This window comes from Balaenoptera physalus, assembly GCF_965194825.1.
Source record: "Balaenoptera physalus genome assembly, chromosome: 2".
Taxonomy (NCBI): Eukaryota; Metazoa; Chordata; class Mammalia; order Artiodactyla; family Balaenopteridae; genus Balaenoptera; species Balaenoptera physalus.
Window position 1 is genome coordinate 108,342,231 of NC_138883.1, and position 21,356 is coordinate 108,363,586.

General features: G+C 43.9%; 3 protein-coding genes across 10 annotated transcripts in view; 2 read left to right on the plus strand and 1 right to left on the minus strand.

The window, feature by feature from the left end:
* APH1B (aph-1 homolog B, gamma-secretase subunit) overlaps positions 1-5,141 on the plus strand; it is a 112,579-nt gene extending 107,438 nt beyond the window's left edge. The window contains exon 7 of the mRNA XM_082448192.1: positions 472-5,141. The gene's annotated coding sequence lies outside the window, so the exon portion shown is untranslated. The remainder of the gene's footprint in view (positions 1-471) is intronic.
* The window catches only part of CA12 (carbonic anhydrase 12), a 74,057-nt gene extending 68,749 nt beyond the window's left edge, over positions 1-5,308 (minus strand). For all 8 annotated transcript variants that reach the window (XM_082447115.1, XM_082447114.1, XM_082447110.1 and 5 more), the window contains exon 1: positions 5,186-5,308. In XM_082447115.1, coding sequence (XP_082303241.1) covers positions 5,186-5,270 — 85 coding nt within the window. In that variant the 5' untranslated portion in view covers positions 5,271-5,308. The remainder of the gene's footprint in view (positions 1-5,185) is intronic.
* A 100-nt stretch (positions 5,309-5,408) lies between these two features.
* Positions 5,409-21,356, plus strand: part of USP3 (ubiquitin specific peptidase 3) — a 222,414-nt gene continuing 206,466 nt past the window's right edge. The window contains exons 1-2 of the mRNA XM_082446768.1: positions 5,409-5,546; positions 7,751-8,350. The gene's annotated coding sequence lies outside the window, so the exon portion shown is untranslated. The remainder of the gene's footprint in view (positions 5,547-7,750; positions 8,351-21,356) is intronic.

Here is a 21,356-nt window from a genome sequence, read left to right on the forward strand (position 1 = left end):
CCCACCAGGGTACTGATGCAAGAGGAAGACTCACATCTCCTTTCTCTCTTGGGAATGATTTGCAGTAAAACTTACCCGACCAACCATCTGGTAGTCACTTATCACCACTGGGCATTTCCTACTCAAGCCAGTGGTGGTTTTAAAAAGCGAAAAGAGGATTTTGTTTGTTTTTTCTTTGTAAGCTGGTTTAATGTCCTATTTTTTTTTGTTGTTCTGTTTCAATTCTTTGCCTCGGTCTTTTTAATTTTCAAATTCAATTGGCAGTTTTTTCAAATTACACTTGTACATGGTTTAAAGAGTCAGATGGCTCTATAAGGCTTTTAATAAAAATATTGGTCCCCTGACACTCCCTAGTCACTTTCCGACTCCCTATGGCAACCACTGTGAATTCTTTTAAAATGATTCTTTTGGCGTTATCTCATCTCTATAAAACATGCCCATGTTGTGCCTTCATGATTTGCTTTGGTTTAGGCATTATTTGTTGACATCCCACTTTGGAAGAGATGGATTGAGGGCTCTTTCACATACCTGCAACCCGACACCTCGTTTTATAGATGAGAAAATGAAAGTCCACAAGGCGAAGCGGAAGATCAGTGCCTGCCAAGAAGCATATCTCCACATTTCCCATCACTTCCCACGAACTTAGAGAATCTTCGAGTCTCCTTCCCAATCTTTGGGGTAGAGGGGGGAGTCCAGACCCCTTAGAGTATTTGATCAGTACTATGGACCTTTCCTCATTAAAAATGCCCACTAACACAGCATTGTAAAGCAACCATACGCCAATAAAAATTAATTTAAAAAATGCCCATAAGCTTGGACACAGAAAATTTCATGTACAGTTAACTTCAGGAGGTCCATAGAACCATGTTAGGTGTTTGTTTATTTGTTTTTTTTTTTTACTGTAAGCTTCTTTGCCATAAACATCTTCGCTGCTGCATAATTAATTGGCATTAAGACAATTTTTCTGTGAAAGATCAAATAACTAGTTGACAGTTTTGGTTTGACAGTTTGGTTTCCACTGGTTGAAATGCATTAGCATTTCTTCCAGTTAGTGATGTTATTGATGGCTTTATCCAGCTGACTGATGACGATCATTTGCCCCAAGAGTTGGTTTCTTATTTTGAAACACACTACATTGGAGGAGAAAGAGGCCGAGGGCCTCGAAGGTGCAGAGTTGAGCCAACATTTCCCACCGAACTTGGAAACATCTGTCACTAAAGATGTGACAAGATGCCAAGAATACACCACAGGGTAGAGGCTTTCACAGTGCAACACAAAGCTCAGGTACAAACATGCACCCTTGTATTTGGAAACTGATACCTCTCTTAATGAAGGAAGAAATGTTAGCGAGAACGAAAAAGTGCACTGCCGAACGAGGAGATGAATCAACAAACCAAAAGAAAGAAAAAGGTATAAATACTATGAATGACAGACTTGGAAGACGAATACTTAGGTACAAGCCACAAAATAAAATCAGTTATTTGCACAGTATTGCCATGAACCTACACACATTTTTAATGTATTCAAATATTTTGTATTTTGCAATAAAGTCTTTTAAATTGTTATTTATTTCTTATGTTTCATTATGTCCTTTTTTAAAAAAATTTTTATTGGAGTTTAGTTGATTTACAGTGTGTTAGTTTCAGGTGTACAGCAAAATGAATCAGTTATACATACATATATGCACTCTTTTTTAGATTCTTTTTCCATATAGGTCATTACAGAGTATTGAGTAGAGTTCCCTGTGCTATACAGCAGGTCCTTATTAGTTATCTATTTTATATATAGTAGTGTGTATTATGTTAATCCCAATCTCCCAATTTATCCCTCCCCTCTCCTTTCCCCCCGGTAACCATAAGTTTGTTTTCTACATCTCTAACTGTATTTCTGTTCATTATGTCCCTCTTGATATCCCTCTTTTACTTTTTATTATTTTATTTTCTACAGCAAAATTGCCTTATGGGTCAATTAGTTACGCAGCGAAAGTGCTTGCAGCAAAGATGCTTACGGCGAAAGTACACAGGGCCCCACAGACCCCCTGAAACTTACTATGGACCGGATGGGAGTTAATAGTCCCCAAATTAACCTCCTCTGAATTAGCAATTGGTTGACGACATCCAGAACTGTGGGGAACCCAAACTTGTACGTGACCCCCAAGTTCACTGCTAGCCTTTCACTGAAACAGTAGTGAAAAGGAACAAAACAGCTTGGCTTTGGAACCAAGCTACAGAAGACTTCAAACCTCTTTTCTGAACATTTTCCCTCAGCGTTCTGTTTGAGGGCTTCTATTAAAATAGAATCATGGATTTCAGAGGCAAAGGAAGCCAGGTGATTGCCACTTAGCCAGGCAGAGCACTTGGAGGCCCAGGTTGTAAAATCTCACAAAGAACGGGGAAGTTTGTCCTCACTGCTTCTCTGAGAGACATAGGCCACTCGGTGATCCTGGAGGCCACCAGGAAAAACATCTGCTACCTCTGAGCAGTCCTGCCTTGGCCAGAAATTTTAATTGCACCTGCACCAAAATCAAATCATGGCCTTAATAACCTACATCTTCTGCTACTTTCCCCAAAGCTTGCTAAGCTGTGGTTTCCGTGTTGTTGCAGCTCTCATCCTCAGATGAGGAATCAGCATAATACTCTGGTGAGCTCAGGGCCCAGTGTGATCGAGTGCATCAGGGACTGTAAGGGCTCAGGTGGTGACACAGGACTGGGGAGTTGTTCTTAGAAAGCAGCAGCATCAGAGCAATCTTTCCTGCCCTCCTTTCTCTGAGCGAACCTGCTTGGCCCTCAGGACTTGGTGCTTTGGGTATAAAGGGCCGTGCCTGGAGGGGCTCAGAAGCTGGAGTCTGGGGAGGAGAAGCACGGTAAAATGAAGGGGAGGGTGGGCTGAGTCAGGGGGTCTTATTGGATGAAGGTCAGGGCCCAGCCTGGTTCATTCAGTTCAACCAGAACTGAAGGCAGGAAGACTTTATAAAGGAAGTGTGCCCCTTTGCTTTTTGGAAATGTCCCCTCCTGGTTTCCCACCTTTAGCTTTAGGGGCAAGGGTCTTCACAGAATTAAACTGACCCCACAGGCAGGCCAGGCAAAGGCCCCTGCGGTTACACCTCAGTAGCTTCCTGGGAGCACTGTTCCCTTTCCAAGAAGGTCATCTGTTCTATCCGGAGCCTTGGGAGGCCCAGCTGGATGCTTGTTAGAACCTGCAGACCCAGCTTATACTGGGCAAGGAGAATGTCCTGGGTGCCTTCGGAGGAAATGATGTTTACAGAGATTCGGGTCAGGGGTTCAGGGCCCTGCCTGCTTCCTGTCCTGGGTGCTAGAACCCACATCCATGCAGCCCAGGGCTGCCCAGCTCTCCACACCAGGCTCAGGCAAAGCAGGCTCTGCAGAGTTCATTGAAATGTTCCCCTGCAGCAACTGAGAATTCCTAGGTTATGTCTGGAAGATGCAAGGCTTCACCTTATTATGCCCCTTCCCTCCCTAACCCTGATGTTCCCCAGTGCCAACAGCTGGGAGTTTAAGTGCCCCAGGCGGAGGGCGGACCACACTCTCACCCTATTGCCCAGCTTAACCCCCCTCCACCCCGAAACCTTGGGTTTAATACTGACACTTTACACCTCAGTGAGTTTTGCTTTGACCTTGTCCCTGGAGGCAATTAAAAAGCCAAGAAACCTGCCTGAGGCATAACAGAATAAAAGCTGTGTTCTTAGAATCAAGGGGTAAGCAGGCTGGCTCCTCAGTGTGGGGTGAAAGTAGATTTTTTACGGAAAACTTTCCCCAGCCCAACTGGGAGAAGGGGGAAGGGAGAAGAGCGAGGGGGAGAGGAGGGTACAGAAGGTCAGAGAGGCAGAGGGGGGAGGGAGAGCTGCCCCCAGAGTGAGGGGAGTAACAGGCTTTCAGGAAAGAAGGCCAGTAAAAGGGCTTCTCTCTCGTCCTGGAGCAGCTTGGAGCTCTTTCAAGTCAAACTTTGGGTCTCAGGGCAGTTTTCTTCGGAGGGGAATCTGTGTCAAAGTTTGCAGTTTTATAAATTAATTTCCACTTTTATGTAACTACTTTCTTCCACCCACCTTCTGCCCCACCAGATGAGGAAGACACTACCAAGCATTTCATGCCAGCTAGTGGTCTCGAACTGAATCAAGAAGAATGGCAAAGCTGCTGACTGCCAGGCTCCCCCTGCCTCCCCTTGCCCTGCCCCATGGGCACCGTGACCTCTGAGGGGAGGGGGCTCCAGCTTTCATGCCACTGAGCAGGACCAATTTCCCACTGCCACCACCCAGCCCGGGAGGACGGATTGTCGTCAGCCATTCTAGTCACTTTGGGCCCCTCTATAAGTGTTTCAACCAAGCCTGGGTCCAGGAATGGTCGCACCTACACATGTCCGTACAACTTGGGACAAACTGTCAAGGGCAGGAGCCACCATGCGTTACTCGGGAAGTTTCCATAAGTCACCATCTACTGCCCCAGAAAAGCGCTCACCCAGCTGTGGAGAGGCAGGCAAAAGCCCTGACCTTGGCTGCTCTCTGCAACTCACTGCCCAGACCTGAGCCTACAGATAAGGCCCCTCCACCTCCTCCTGCTACTGGCCGGGCACCACCAGCCTCCAGCCCTTCAGGGTTCAAAGCCCTCATTACACTCAGAAATAAGCTGTGTATGCTCGTCTCAGGGCACGTACACACACACGCGTACCAGAAGTAGAGCCCTTCTGGAGAAAAATAACGATTAAGGATGGGATGCATCATTCCTTTGACTTGGAGGTGAAACAGTGGTAAAGAGCCTCTCCTCCAAAGAAAAGCACCCACCACTGTGCAAACCCTCCGTGGTAAAGAGGCTGCTCAGCACGCCCCGGTCACTCCACCACGTGCACGTGGATCGGGGCGCATTATTTGAAATCCCGGCTCTGTTTCTCCTCCCCGGTTAGCAAATTCCCAAGCCACCTCTCCAGAGCTGGGAATGCTCCGAGAACACACAAACATATTTGAATGCGAAGACGACGTGCGCCCTGGCAACCGGAGCAGATCCTGCATTCCACAGGAAAACGAAGCATCCTTTGTAGAAATGTGCGATTTTGAGACCATGCAGGTCCTTCCCCGCTCCCCCCAAATGATTTTTATCATTAACGAGCTCCGTGGAAATCCTTCTGCCCAGGTGTGGCTGAGCGCTCGGGATTGTTAGGAAAGAAGAAACTTTACCGTTGAGTGGGGTTGGGTTAGAAGGCTGTTCCTTTAAGACCATGAGCAGGAGGACGGCAGCCGCGTGCACGCTGCGGAGGGGCATCTTCGGGCGGCTCCTCCGGGCAGGAGGCGGGCGCGGGCTGCCGGCAGCTGCGCTCCTTCTCTCTCTCTGGCTCCGGCGCTGGGGCCGGCGAGGGGCGCGCACCGGGACTTCGTGCGCGAAGCCGGGGCGCCAGGGCGAGCACGTCTGTTCTTTGGGCTCCTGGCTTCCCGCGGGCTGCTTTTATGGAGAGACTCAGTCCTAAACACATGATGTCACCGGGTGGAGGGTGGCGGGAGAACGCCCTGCCTACGGGAGGTCTGGCGCCCCAGTTCCAAGGTGAGTTGTAACCCTGACTTCAGCAGCTCTCCGCGGAACGGCGGCTCGGGCGCTTCCCGGAGCCGGGGCTGACCTGGGAACCCACTTCTCCGTGGGAGCCGCGGGCAGGCGTGGGAGAGATCCGCCTGCCTTGGCCCCGTCGGGAGGGGGTGCGTCTAGGGACTCGCTTCAGTGGCCACGGCCTTGGTCTGTCATTGCCCTTACTGACAAGCCCCCTTAGTACAATGCCATCTGGGCAGGAGCCTCCTTCTGGGCCCCTGGACTGGGCACACTTCGGGGACTGGACGACACAGGTGGGGTTTGGCGAGGGCTGCGTTCAAATTACGAACTTCTGTGGACGGTACAGTGGGTCCTGATAAGGTCTTACCTTTGAAATTTAGACGCCAAGAAATTAACAGGTACATAGCACAGTGGGGATACACTGTGACATAGAAATAGATATACAGATAAATAGACTAAATAAATAAAATAAACAGCTTTACTAAGCAATTAGACTTTCCTCTCATAACAGGTAAGTAGGCAAGGCTCATACTAGTTCCTAATATCAATAGTTCTTTAGGAAGCTGGGAGGGGGACGTCCTTTCTCTGGGGTAGTGGTGAAAGAAGGGGACTTAACGTTATTTATTGAGGACCTACTCAGTGTAAGGCTCTGTACCAGGTGTTTTGCATCTTGGCTTAGATCGGTGTCTGAGTTCTGTTTTCAGTGCAGATTATCATCACCTGTTGCTCGTTTCTGCCCACTGTCCTCACGTATCCGTATTCTTTTAAATATGTGCATACATCTAGTCATATACTTGGCGGTTCTGATCCTCTTCGTGTTTAGTCCATGTTCAGTTGTTAAGTCAAAGGTCTTACTAACTTGCTGTCCCCAGTGCTCACTAAATCTTCCTGCTGCTGTTACCGCCGCTTGCCGTTCCCACCACTACCCTTGTCATTTGTGCTTCTGGCTTCCCTGGGTCCTCCGAACGTGTCTGCCCTGCTCCCCATGCTGGGCTCTGTCTCCTTCCTGCTCTGTGACCCTGCCTATTCTCTTGGCTCCCTGCTGCCTACAGGTATTGCTCAGATCACATGGTCTGCTGAAGGGTGCCCACCCCCAGCCCTGGTATATGACCTTTGGTTTTGTTACCTGGACCATCCTGCCTTCTTCTCTTGGCCACAGCGGCCTGACCAGCCCGCACCTCTCTGGTCTCTGCTGACCCTCAGCCTAAGTGGACTCTCAGGCTGGCCTCAGTGACCAGAGAAGCTGCTTGTCCGTGGTAGTTTTGGAGGGATAGAGCAGCTTGTCTGCTGAAAGCCTCCAGGAAGCACATGCCACCCGCATTTCAAGGGGTGCTACTGTTCTGTCCCTATCCTCTCAGCTATCGTTTGGGTTAATAAAGGGCTTTGAAGTCTTTTTAGGGAAGTAGTTACAAAGACAATCTTGTTACAAGCACTTTCAGAGGATGGTAGACTTAAGGATGACCTTTTCTGCCTGTAACTCTTGATCAAGAGCCACACCTCCGGGTGGTGAGTGAGCATTTCACTGCGGTTCTTGAAACATTCACGTCTCTGATTTGTCATCAAGGTCTTTAAAAGATGAAATGTACTGGAGTAACACAGAGGTTGGGGAGGAGCCACTGAAGGTTCAGAAATGCACACCATGGAGGTGAAATCACTCACCCCACATTTTCCTATATAACGTCCAGTGGTGTTAATCGTATTTATCACGTTGTACATTACATCCCTAGTATTTATTTGTCTTATAAGTGGAAGTTTGTACCTTTTTTTTTTTTAATTGATTAATTAATTTTTGGCTGTGTTGGGTCTTCGTTTCTGTGCGAGGGCTTTCTCTAGTTGCGGCAAGTGGGGGCCACTCTTCATCGCGGTGCGTGGGCCTCTCACTGTCACCGCCTCTCTTGTCGCGGAGCACAGGCTCTAGACGCGCAGGCTCAGTAGTTGTGGCTCACGGGCCTAGTTGCTCCGCGGCATGTGAGATCTTCCCAGACCAGGGCTCGAACCCGTGTCCCCTGTATTGGCAGGCAGATTCTCAACCACTGCGCCACTAGGAAAGCCCAGAAGTTTGTACCTTTTGACTGCCTGCATCCAGTTCCCTCACTGCCCCCACCTCTGATAACCAGAAATCTGATCCCTTTTTTCTGTGAGTTTGCCTGTTTGAAGTATAAATGACCTACAGGTGTGATTTTTTTTTTTTTTTTTAATCCTAGGGTGTCAGAGGGGGGAAAACTCACACAGAAATGAACGGAATGACCAAACTTCTAAAACATTGAAGCTGAATATCAAGCCTCCCCATCCCACTCCCCAGCAAGCAGCACAGACCTAACCAGCTTAAGACCCCAACTCTGGGATCCCTCCCTGCCAGAGGCTTCCTGAGGCCTGTGTAACTGAACATGTTTGGATTTGCCTTGCCATCAGCAGATGAGGCTGCTGTCAGCTAATAAATAGCTCATTACTCAGTGGATTAAGGTAGAAAGTGGACCTTCAGCGCTCAAAAGATGGCACCAGGCCAACAAATGACACGCCCAGATGGAAGGCCCCAGGGAGCAGAGCTTCTTTAAAATGTTGCCATCTGGATCAACAGGAGGGCGAGGCTGCTGAGTCAAAGGGCAGAGGAGTGTGGAGGAAAGGAACACCGGATTTGGTGTCAGGAAGTCTAGACTGAAGGGCCTGCCCCACCACTTACTGGATGGCCTTGACAGTGATGCAACCTCCCTGAACTTCAGTATCCTGGTCGTCTCTAAAGTGCAGATTGTCATCCCGGCCACTGGGGCATTGAGAGAATTGATATATGGCTGGAACGAGATAAGGTGGGTGGAAACTTTTCATTCATTCATTCATTCATTCATTCACCCTCTATGTGCCAGGAACTGTGCTAGGAATAGTCCTTGCTCTTGGAGAGTGTGTAAACATAAAACAAATAATCTCATAAATAACCATGTAATTATGATTGTTATAAGCTTGATGGAAGGTTGATGTATAACCAGAAGGGGCCCATGCTGTCCTGGGGCTGTGAGGGAAGACATCATCAGTGTAAGGATTATATTTTATGACTTCCTAAAACCTTTGAAATGCACACCTAATACCAGGCTCTTCTTTCTCAAAGCTGGTACCGTCTGGCAGTATTTGCCCTTTACACAAGCTAATCGTTGGCCTTTCAGGCATAAGGGTTAGAGTATAGAGATTTTTATTTCTTAAGGTACAAATTAACTCTTCGGATAGTATCACTCAGTTGGGAATGCAGCTTTTGATGGGGCAAAAGAAAGGGCTGGTGGGAAGAGAACTAACATTTATTGAGTGCCTACTATTTGCCAGACACTGAACTTGGCACTTTATTCTTACAACAACCTGTGGGGATGAGTGTTACATTTGCCACTTTACGGATGAGGCACCCGAGGCTTGGAAAAGAGAAATCCCTTCCTTGCACAGGTTCACGAGGCTTGAGTAGCAGAGACTGAATTGTCAACTAGATAATTCTCTGTCTCCAAGGCCCAGGCAAGCTCTTTCCATGGCCACCCTAACAAATGCTTCAAACGGGGCCGTTGTGTTTCCGGAGCCCTCTGAGATGTGGATTCTCCAGTTTTCTAGATGCTGTGATTGTTTTTGTTGATCTGGGGCACAGTGTACCACTTCTGGCAATCACATAATGCTCCACATGGGACATGGCTGTGTCCTTCTCCCGGAGCGCCATGGGCAGGGGCGCTGAGGGCCCCTGCACTCTGCTCCCTGCCCAGAGCATCTGCCCAAATGGGATACGAAGAACCTGACACCACAGAGCTTTGATTTGATATGTTCTCCAGCAAAGGAGAACATGAGCCCAACCACGGAGTTCTTTGTTATATTAATGAGCTCTGCTTTGACCGGTGTGGGGTGGAGGGTGGCGTATGGAGGGAAGGTGAGGGAGAGGGAAGGAAGAAGGAAGGAAAAGGCCAAGGGGTTTCCTTTGCCTGGGCCGTGACTGAGGGAACCCCTAGGCCAAGACGTGCATGGACCCCTTGATCCCGGTGTGAATGTCTAGGTCTTTGAAAAAATACAGTCACTTTTGTCTCTTTCTTCACATCTGCTTCTTCACTTCTGCTTCTTCACTTCTGCAGCTGTGGCTTAGAGTCATAACCTCTGTGTGAACCCTAGCTACCGTGCTCAATTTCAGGCAGGATCAGGTGGAGGGCAATGTGACCCACAGGAAAGAAGGCCAGACTTGTGGCTCTGCCAAGAACCAGCTCTGGGCCCTTAGCAAGTCTCTGGCCCGGTGTATGCCTCAGTTTTCTGATCTGTACGTTGAAATAAGAATGTCTAACGCCACCCGGGGTTGTGAGTGTAGGATGAGACCATATATGGGAAAGTACTTTGGCAAACAAAAGCACTTGACATACATAAGATGTTCCTGAGAGTGGGCTTGAAACAAAAGAAAGTTGTCTTGATCTCAGTCTTGGTTTACTAACTTAAGAAAATGAAATCTGGATTCCAACCAGGGACTGTAAGTTCTTACCCAGCCCCTGCTACCAGTTTCCATGGTAACTTGTGACTCTGGTCTAATTATTTGTCCACGGACTCCAACTGCTTTCGTCGAGTAGGGAATGATGGCTTGTCACTGGGACTTTTATAAAGCACTCTTCATGATTGATTAAAAATGACAATAAATCAAAATCCTATGCACAGGGAAAGTTAGCGTTTTAAGTGAAAATAAACCTTGGTGCAATATGTGTTATCTCTTTCCAGGTAAATTATTCTGAAAACCATGGTTAGCTGATACCAAGACTGCTTAGGAGATATCATTAGACTATAATAGCTTAAGGTTTCTCACATCCATCTATCCTTTCACACCTGCTAGTTGGATCCACTCTCCTCTAACCTCAGAGGTTTGGTCCAGATCCTGTTCTCCTTGTTCTCAGTCTGAAGCACTGTCCTCTCTCAACCCTGTGTTTTAAATCATAGTGCGGTCACAGACCACATTCCAGCAAGCTCACAGGTGCCAACCTAAAGCAAATAGTCTTCATATCGATTCTGACAACTTCCACCAATGGTTAGGGAGGCCAAATGGTAGAGGGGAAAGAGCTTTGGCATCATATGAAACTGGACTTCGAAACTCAGCTCCACCACTCACTTCCTGTGTGGCCTTGAGCAAGTCACTTAACCTCTCTGAGTCTCAGTTTCCTACTTTTTAAAGAGATGAAAGCCATAGAGTAAGTATACTGCAAAGAGGAGAGGGGAGGATTAGATATAATGAGCTAGGCATGTGAAGAACTTAGCGCAGTGGCTCATAATAAGCACTATGTAAATGTAGTTCTCTGCTGTAGAAAGGTCTTGATTGCCTGAAGGGGGACTATTTCACCCCATAGTTCCTAGTTTGGGCAACCCCGCCAGCCTCCCTGGTTTGAGCAATCACACCAAATTCTGTGAACCCTAAGAAAAAAGAATGAGTGATTTCCAAGTAACACTGTCCCCCGCCATTCTACCCATTGGCCTCTCAAAGAACGTAGTTTTTGTCATAACAAGCCAATCTCCCTACTGAAGCAGTGATGCTTTCTAAATCAGTAGACGCAGAACCACTTTACCACAGGAAATGCCCACTCACTAGACTCTTGGGGCTGGGAGGCATTCCCGAGCCCAGAGATGCCACGTACTATTGGAATAAGCTGGCAATTTCCTCTTGCTTGGATGTTCTAGTTCCGTGCAATTGCAGGAATGTATGAGCTGATCCCTCCTTTCAGCTCCTTTCAAAAAAAACTGGCAAACAACCCCCAGGTGCTTGCATTTCAGCTTGCATTGGTCTCCCCTGGTCTCTTCTCCTTGAAATAAGAGTTTGGGGCTCACTTTGCAGTGGAATAAATTATAACTAGGTTACTTCTGTCTGCATCCTAGTTTTTTAACACAGGTATGCAAAACTTCTCTTTGATATTACATATCTGTTTTCTCGTCTCGACAGCGTTTTGTGGGGGTTAGAAATGATGACAGGATACAGAGAGAGTCCTTAAAGGGTGTTCAAAGAATCAGAAAATGAAAACTCAGAGACTTGGGCTCTTCAAATTTGGTTTCCTCTGGGGGGGCATGCATGGGAAGGGGAAATCCCTCCAATACCTCAGTCACTCCGTTTTTATCATAGAGACTTGATGATAAAATTAAGTGGCACTTAATTCCAATGAGAATTTGTAAAATTCTTTTGAGATGTTTAAGAAGGACACTAAACTCCAAAATTATAAAGTGTACTTTGCCTGGAACTGTTGAGTTGGCTGTTTGTTTTTAGTGCAGGCAACAGACGTGTCTGTTGTAAGAAGGATCCCTGGGCTTATTCTACCTCTGAGATAACAAACAAGTTGACACAGGCCCACTTCATAGGAAAGAAATCAATTCAGAGATCGTGAATAAGAAATCCCATCATAATAGGTCTCATGTAACTAGCTGTCAGCAGAAGAGAAGTGGTAAGAAGTGGGGACGAGGGCAGAGAAAAGTTATAGAAGGAAGAGTTCTAACTTGTAGCCATTGTCCAGACAAAAGGGGAGATGCAGGGAAGTGAAAGAAGGTGCCATGGGCTTCCACCGGGGGCTGAGCAACAGGGTGGTCTTGTGAAGACTCAATACAGAGTCTGATGCTGCACAAAGCATGCCAGCCCAGACTGGAAATGGAACATTTTTTTTTAATTGAAGTATTGAGTTACAATATTATATTAGTTTCAGGTGTATAACAGAGTAATTCAGTACTCCCTTTAAATTTGTTATAAAATACTGGCTGTATTCCCTGTGCTGTACAATATATCCTTGTAGCTTATTTATTTTATACATTACTACATTTGTGCCTCTTAATTCCCTACCTCTATCTTGCCCCTCCCCACTTCCCTTTAAAGTTCCTGGAAACGGAACTTTAAACATTGAACTAGAACAGGGAAACGTCTCAGCCAAGTGATTTTTATATACAAAGCTATTTAGGGGGAATTCGTAAAGGAAAAGAATTGCCCACTACTCCATCCAACCTGACAATAACTTCATTCTTGTACGTTCCATTTTTGTTCTTGTCCGTGTCAACAAAAAATATTTACCAAGTTACTACCAAGTAAATATACTGTATTTTGTATACTACTTTTTTGGAAACTAACAGAGGGTCGTAAGGATTTTTCCACATTCCTGCATAGTCTTAAAAAATTTTTTAACATCAACAACACCTTGAGGCTCATGAGGAGAACAAGGAGGCCAGGAGGAGGGAATGTTCCAGATGGACGAGAGCTGGAAAAGAAGGGACCAAGAGGAGCAAGGGGAGAGCAGTGAAGAGGCACTGTGGAAAACACCTTGGATTTTTGAAAACTTTTTATTATGGGAAACTTACAAATATATATAAAAGTAGAGAGGGACTTCCCTGGTGGTGCAATGGTTAAGACTCCACACTCCCCATGCAGGGGGCCGGGGTTCAATCCCTGATCAGGGAACTAGATCCCACATGCATGCCGCAACTAAGGAGCCCTCTAGCCACAACTAAGGAGCCCTTGAGCCGCAACTAAAGACCCAGTGCAACCAAATAAATAAATAAATATTTTTTTGAAAAAGAGTTTTAAAAAAAAAGGTAGAGAGTGTAGTTATAATGAGTCCCCACGTAGCTATCACCCACCTCCAACAATGATCAACTCATGACCCACTTTGTTTCATCTCTACCCCCACCAACCCATCACTCCTTCCCCGGGTTACTTTGAAACAAATTCAAGACATCACATTATTTCAGTGGTTGTCAAACTTGAGCGAGCATCAGAGTCCCCTGGGGGACTTGTTAAAACAGATTGCTGAGCCCCACACCCAGAGTTTCTGATTCAGCAGTTCTAGGGTGGGGTTGAGAATTTGTATTTCTAACAAGTTTCCAGGTGATACTGATGCTGCAGATCCAGGGACCACACTTTGAGAACCATGGTATTATTTTACCTGTACGTACTTCGCTTTTAAAAAGGACTTCCTTTTTTAAAGTAATTTTTAAAATTTTCAGCAGCTTTATTGAGATATACTTGACATACAGTAAACAGTACATATTTAAAGTGTCTTACGGGAATAAAGACACAGACCTACTAGAGAATGGACTTGAAGATATGGGGAGGGGGAAGGGTAAGCTGGGACAAAGTGAGAGAGTGGCATGGACATATATACACTCCCAAACGTAAAATAGATAGCTAGTGGGAAGCAGCCGCATAGCACAGGGAGATCAGCTCAGTGGTTTGTGACCACTTAGAGGGGTGGGATAGGGAGGGTGGGAGGGAGGGAGACGCAAGAGGGAAGAGATATGGGAACATATGTATATATATAACTGATTCATTTTGTTATAAAGCAGAAACTAACATACCATTGTAAAGCAATTATACTCCAATAAAGATGTTAAAAAAAAAGTGTCTTAATTTGGAGTTTTGACATATGTGTATATCCATGAAACCATCATCACAATCAAGATAAAGAACATTTCTAATAGCCCCAAAGATTTCTTGTGCCCCTTTCTAATCCCTCAGGCTGTAGTACCGACCCACCCCAAACACCCCAAGAACCAGTGAGCTGTTTTCTGTCACTATAGATTATTTAAATTTTTTTAGGATTTTATCTATGGGGTCATACAATGTGTACCTTTTATGTGTGGTGGCTTTTACTTAGCCTAATCCTCTTGAGATTTATCCATGTGGTGTGTGCATACATAGTTCCCACTGCCCCCCAGGAATCCCTTCTTTAAAAGGTAATCATGATGTTACCATCACTCACAAAAATCAATAATAGTTTCTCAGTATCACATTTTTCTTATTGCCTTCTTGGTGGTTTTACTATCCATTTGTTTGAAGTGGGCTCCAAACAAGGTCCATACACTGCAATAGGTTAAGACATCTCTTGAGATTCTTTTGATCTAGAGGTATAATTTGAATTGGTAGCCTGAAGAATCATTTGAGCAGTAGCCCAGAGAGATGTGCAGGTGTGTATTGTGAAAAGAGCACAGACTTTGGGTCTGCATCGCACTCTACCACTTACTAGCTAAGAGCGGTTGGACCTGTCATCTAAGTGCTCTGAGCCTCACTTTCCACATTTGTAAGAAGATAATAAGCCTATCTCATGGAGAAAACTTGTGAGAATTATATGAAAATGAAGCCTGTGGCATGGTATCTAATACATAGCAGGGCTACGGAATCAGAAGATGTGGGTTTGTAGAAGCTTTGTGACCTTGGGCAAGAACTTAACTTCTCTAAGCTTCAGTTTCCTAATCAATAAAATGGAGCTAATAGTAGTCTCTTTTATAGAGTTGTGAATGAGCTAATGGGTATAAACATCTTAAGCATAGTATCCAATATGCAATAAGCACTCACATTTTTTGTTGTTCTGAAAACACCAATTATTAGTATTATTTTAAATATTTATTATTTTTTTTTTTGGCTGCGTTGGGTCTTTTTTGCTGCGCGCGGGCTTTCTCTAGTTGTGGCCAGCGGGGGCTACTCTTCCTTGCGGTGCGCGGGCTTCTCATTGCGGTGGCTTCTCTTGTTGTGGAGCACGGGCTCTAGGTGTGTGGGCTTCAGTAGTTGTGGCACGTGGGCTCAGTAGTTGTGGCTCTTGGGCTCTAGAGCGCAGGCTCAGTAGTTGTGGCGCATAGGCTTAGTTGCTCCGCGGCATGTGGGATCTTACCAGAGCAGGGCTCGAACCCATGTTCCCTGCATTGGCATGCGGATTCTTAACCACTGTGCCACCAGGGAAGTCCTCTTTCTATTGTTTTAATTTTCATTTATCTGTTAGCTAGTGAGGTTGAGCATTTATCTAATAACTAGTGGGGTTGAGCATTTATCTAATAACTAGTGGGGTTGAGCAAAGCTAGTGGATTTTCTCGTGTGAGTCACATATTCATAGCCTTTGCCCATTTTTCTACCGGGTTCTCTGTCTTTTTCTGATTGATTGTAGAACTTTCTTATATGTTCTAGGTAAGAATCCCTTGCTGGTTTTAGAAGTGTCAGTTTTTTTTCCCAGTTTTTCACCCACCAGTTGATTTTGATAATGATACCCATCCTTATCATTATCATTAATTATTTTTTACATGTACACATGCTTTTATTTTTATAAATAATAATGTGTATACATATGCAAAGATACTGTAATCTATATACTATCCCACATATCAATATTATTTCACATGAAAATTTAGAAAATATTAGGAAGAATTTAATAAAGATACTATGGTATATGATATCTGAACATACTAAATACAAAAATAAATTATGTTAGCTAGCTATAGATAATAAATCTATGAAAGGAGAAAAAGCTATAAGTTTGGTTTTTTTTTTTTCTCTTGAATTTTATTTTATTTATTTTTTTATACAGCAGGCTCTTATTAGTCATCCATTTTATACACATCAGTGTATACATGTCAATCCCAGTCTCCCAATTCATCACACCACCAACCCCACCCGCCACTGCTTTCCCCCCTTGGTGTCCATACGTTTGTTCTCTACATCTGTGTCTCACTTTCTGCCCTGCAAACCGGTTCATCTGTACCATTTTTCTAGGTTTCACATATATGCTATCATTAATTTTAAAATAGTCGAATCCCTCAATTTTTTCTTTGGCCTATGGTTGCACTTTTTAGGTCTTGTTTTTTTTAAAAAAATCCTTCCCCACTTTAAAGATCATAAATATATTCTCCTATAAATATTTCTATTTATTTGTTTTGTAAGGTTGCCTTTCACATTCATATCTTTAATGCCTCTGAAATTCACCTTTGTTTATGGTGTTAGGGATTCAGCTTAATTCTTCTCCATCTAGTGAACCACTTTTCCCTGCACTATCTACTAAGCTACGTATCCTGACCCCACTGATTTGTGGTGTGTTCTTTTCCATACATCAGGTACACTCACACCCAAATGCATAAACACACACATATACATTTCTGAGCACTTTCTGGTCCTTGGTCTATTTGCATGTTTTTGCACCAGGATCGTAGCGTTTTGTTATATGGCATTGGAGCAGAGTGGGGCAAGTCCTTTCTCTTTGCTCTTTTCTCAAAATAGACTCAACTAATTGTGGACTTTGGTTTTATTCTACCACATAAATTTTGGAATATGCTTTTTCATTCCCTCAAAATATTTGTTGGAAGTGTATTGAAATTGCCTTGAATTTTTAGATTAACTTTGGGAAAATTGATATCTTTACATGTTAAGGGGTCTTCCCCACCACCATGGCATACCTCTTTGCTTATTCAAGTCTTATATTATGTACTTTAATAGTTTTATATTTCTCTCTAAAAATTTATTTTGAGCCTTTTAAGTTAATTTTTAGGTACTTTGTAGTTTTTTTAGTTTTTATTTTATATTGGAGTATAGTTGATTTACAATGTTGTGTTAGTTTCAGGTATACAGCAAAGTGATTTAGTTATACATATACATATTCTTTTTCAGATTCTTTTCCCATATAGGTAATTACAGAGTATTGAGTAGAGTTCCCTGTGCTATACAGTAGGTCCTTGTTGTTTATTTTACATATAGTAGTGTGTATTTGCTAATCCCAACCTGCTAATTTATCCCTTCCCCCACCACCTTTCCCCTTTGGTAACCAGAAGTTTGTTTTCTAAGTCTGTGTGTCTGTTTCTGTTTTATAAATAAGTTCATTTGTATCATTTTTTAGATTGCACATGTAAATGATATCATATGATATTTGTCTTTCTCTGATTTACTTCACTTAGTATGATAATCGCTAGATCCATCCATGTTGCTGCAAATGGCATTATTTCATTCTTTTTTATGGCTGAGTAATATTCCATTGTATATATGTACCACATCTTCTTTATCCATTCATCTGTTGATGGGCATTTAGGTTGCTTCCGTGTCTTGGCTATTGTACAGAGTGCTGCAATGAACATAGGGGCACATGTGTCTTTTTGAAGTATGTTTTTCTCCAGATATAGTAAGTTAATTTTTAGGTACTTTATAGGTTTGTTGCTCTTGTGAAAGGTGTCTTATTTTCTATTATATTTTCTGGTTGAGTATTGCTGATGTAGAAGAATGCTACTGATTTTTGTAAGGAGATCTTGTTCCTGACATCCTTGCAGACAATAAGTAGTAGTTCTAAAAGTTTTTCTATTAATTCTGTAAGGTTTTCCACATAGGTAATCAGATAAGCTATAAATAATGACAGTTTTGTCACTTCCTTTCAAATCCTTACACATATCGCTTCTTCTTCATGTCTTATCACATTGGCCAAGACCTCCAGTACTCTGTTGAGTTGTAGCAGCTCCTGTTCTTAGAGGGAACATGGGGCTGTCTGCACCATTATCTCCTCCCTATCCCCATGGGTTAAGCCTGCCCTAAGGTAGCCACAAGCTCCATCTTCTGTTGGCACGCAGGACTAATCATTCTGTTTTGTCTTGTAGTGGAGTTGGGATAGACAACAATCTGCCCATGAAAATATGAGGGAGAAAAAGATCCCAAGGTAAAAGCTTCCCCACCTGTGGCATCTTTCCTCTTCCTCTGTAAACTGCTGTCACAGACACACATATTAGAACCCAACTATTTGCTGCCCTTCTAGAGGCTTCTCACAGTTATTGCATTAGATACTCAGATCCAATAACTGCCCCATTTCTGAGGCACTCCCATAGCTGGGTTGAAGGAAATAGCCAGTAGCCTAAAATGGGTTGCCGTTTTGTCAGGATCCAGAAGCCAGAGTGATACTTCTAAAATAACTATGATCATGAGAATGCTTTAATCAGAAGCCGTTGAAGACCCTCATTGTAAGCTCTTTAATAAGAGCATTCAAAGGTGTTGACAAGCTGGCCTTACCTCCTTTTCCACTTACACAACTTATACCACATTCAAACCACTCTGTGTGAGCTCCTTTTCCTGAACAGGTGTACTTTATTATTATTATTATTTTTTTGACTGCGTTGGGTCTTTGTTGCTGCGCGCGGACTTTCTCTAGTTCCGGCGAGTGAGGGCTACTCTTCTTTGCGGTGTGTGGGCTTCTCATTGCGGTGGCTTCTCTTGCGGAGCACGGGCTCTAGGCGTGTGGGCTTCAGTAGTTACGGCACGTGGGCTCAGTAGTTGTGGCTCGCGGGCTCTAGAGCACAGGCTCAGTAGTTGTGATGCACGGGGCTTAGTTGCTCCGCGGCATGTGGGATCTTCCTGGACCAGGGCTCGAATCCGTGTCCCCTGCATTGGTAGGCGGATTCTTAACCACTGTGCTACCAGGGGAGTCCGAACAGGTGTACTTTAAACCTAATCTGTTTACCATACATAGAGTTCTCTTATCCTTTCTCCACGTTGAGAAATCCTACTCATTGATCAAGGCTCAGAACAACTCATCATTCTTATGAAGTCTTCTCAAGTTCATCCCATGGGGGTGCATCATTTCTTCCCTAGCGCCCCCCCCATAGCACTTCTGTGTCAGACTGGCCTTATAGTTTGTTGTTAGTTATCTAACTGTCCCATTAGATAGTGACCTCCAGGAGGGCAAGGACTGTGTTTTATTCATCTCTATCTCTGCAGCAGTTCTTCACATGTAGTAGATGCTCAATAAATTTTTATTCATCAAATTAAATTATAGAGGTCACAAATCATAGGAAAAAGAAGTCATTTGTAAGGGTGAAGTAATGCTCTTGCCCAATCTTGGCACCAGTAGGATTCAATATGAATTTGCAGAGGTGTTGTTACCTTCAGTAATACTCAGCAACATGCAAATAGGAATGAGAACAGACACTGTAAACTCTTAGTCATTCTCTTTATTACCTAATAAATCATTTGAGTGTTATACTAACAGGTGTTCAACCTGTGTAGCGCTGAGTGACTATTTAGAATGAAATGTACCTGCAAATTGCCCCTAACATCTAGGGGCAATTGTGGAAGTTAGCATGAGGACAGACATTCCTGGGTCTCTGTTCCTGAATAATACTCCTACTTACACTGTTAGGTACGTATCCTTACACACAGCCCTTGAAATGTACCTATTAACAGGTGAAGGTTATGACACAAATGGAAATTTATTTTGAAAATAGTACCTTTACTTTCAATAGGAATTTCCAATAAGTGGGATAGATTAGTCATGTTATGGAGGAGACATGAGAAAGGTAAATGAAGAAACTGAAGTAAAATTAATAATGTTTATATTGTTCCTTTTCTTTGAATGATATATAGCAGTTTCTTTTGTGTGTTTATTCCTTTTGCATCCCTGGACAATGGGTAAAGGAGGTATTATTATCATTTTGGTGAAAACTGAGATAAAGAGAAATTAAATTAATTTTCTTCAGTAGATTTTTGCAGCACTGGCCCTCAATTTGTTCATACCTCCCTGGATCCACCCTCTTGAGTCACACCTTTCCCACTGACTCAGGCTTGGCCATGTAACTTGCTTTGGCAAATGAAACAAGAGCAAATATGACACAAGCAGAAAATTTTAAGTGCTTGCATATTGGAGTTTGCCCTCTCTTACTGCCCTTTGGTACCCTGAGACCACCGTGGTGAGACCACTATGTGAAGCCTGGGTTAGCCTGCTGGAGGATGAGAGATCATATAGAGCAGAGTTGGGTCATCCCAGATGACTCCCCCTTGACCAACCAGCCTATCAATCTCCTGATATGTGAGTGAGGCCAGCCAACTCCACATAAGCCACCTACAGACCTCAGAGATCCACCACACCAACATAGATCAGATTAACTGTCCAAATGGCTTATGGAATCATGAGAAATAATAAGTGTTTGCTATTTTAAGCCACTTAGGTTCCAGGTGGTTTGTGACACAGCAAAACCTAAGAGGCCTATTTCCCAAGAACGCCTAATCAGGCTAGATCTCGAGGTCCTGGTCCCTAGATTCATGTTCAATTGCTGCTACCCCTCTTCTAGTCAAAGGTCAGGTTGAGATATACAGATCTTAAGGATATTATTTTGTATCTTAGGTGTGATCAAGCCTCTTCTTGAATTTCTCAAGGGCAAAGGCCATGCCTTGATTTTCCCAGTACATTGCTTTAGTCGTAAAATATGCTCTGTGAGGGATATAACTTTTCTGAAAAGGAATGAAAGTTTAGTTTTTATGAGACTGGAAGATAAAGCTATATGTGGTATGTTTAACTCTCAAAATGTATATGGGGCACAGATATTTCTAGTTACAAAGAAGATTTTAGACTAACATTCTTTCCTAAGAGAGAAAACAGAGAGGAAGGGAACAGCATGGACCATCCTTTTGTCCCTGAACCCAGACCAAAATCTTGCAGAGCCTCTGGGCTGAACTCTTCAGGCAATCACATTGACATCTATGTGAGCAGCGCCCCACCAGAGTTGTGCAGTATACAACTTATGCAGCTGTACATGAGACCCCCTACTTGGCACATAGTAAATGTTTAATGAATGAATGAGCAAGCAAGCAACTGAGCATGCATGTGTGCATACACATCATGTTTGTGGCATTTAGCAGGTTTTAGCTGGAAAGAAAAAATATATATATAACAAATTAGAATGAGTATCCCTCTTTATTGGGCTCCCAGAGCACAAACCATTTTGCTTTTGGTGTGACAGAGTGAGAAAATAGCCAAATAAATTGTGTAGATCAGATATAGATTCAAAGAAGAAACTTTCACCAAATTTTGCAGGGCAAAAAAATAAAATAAAAACTCATTTTGGTTAATGGTGACACCTAGTGGTGTCTCAAAACTGTGGGTTTTCCTTGGAGTAAAGTATTTTATTTTACAAGTTAGGGTGAAGGAGCCCTTGGACCCCTGCTCCCTTCACAGATCAGGTAGTTGAGGCCCCCAGGCCTCCCAAGGTCAGTGCGGGTAGGATGTTGCTCCAGAATTTAATTCTCCAGAGGCCATTCCAGTGGTGCTGTTGCAGAGACCTCAGAATAAATGC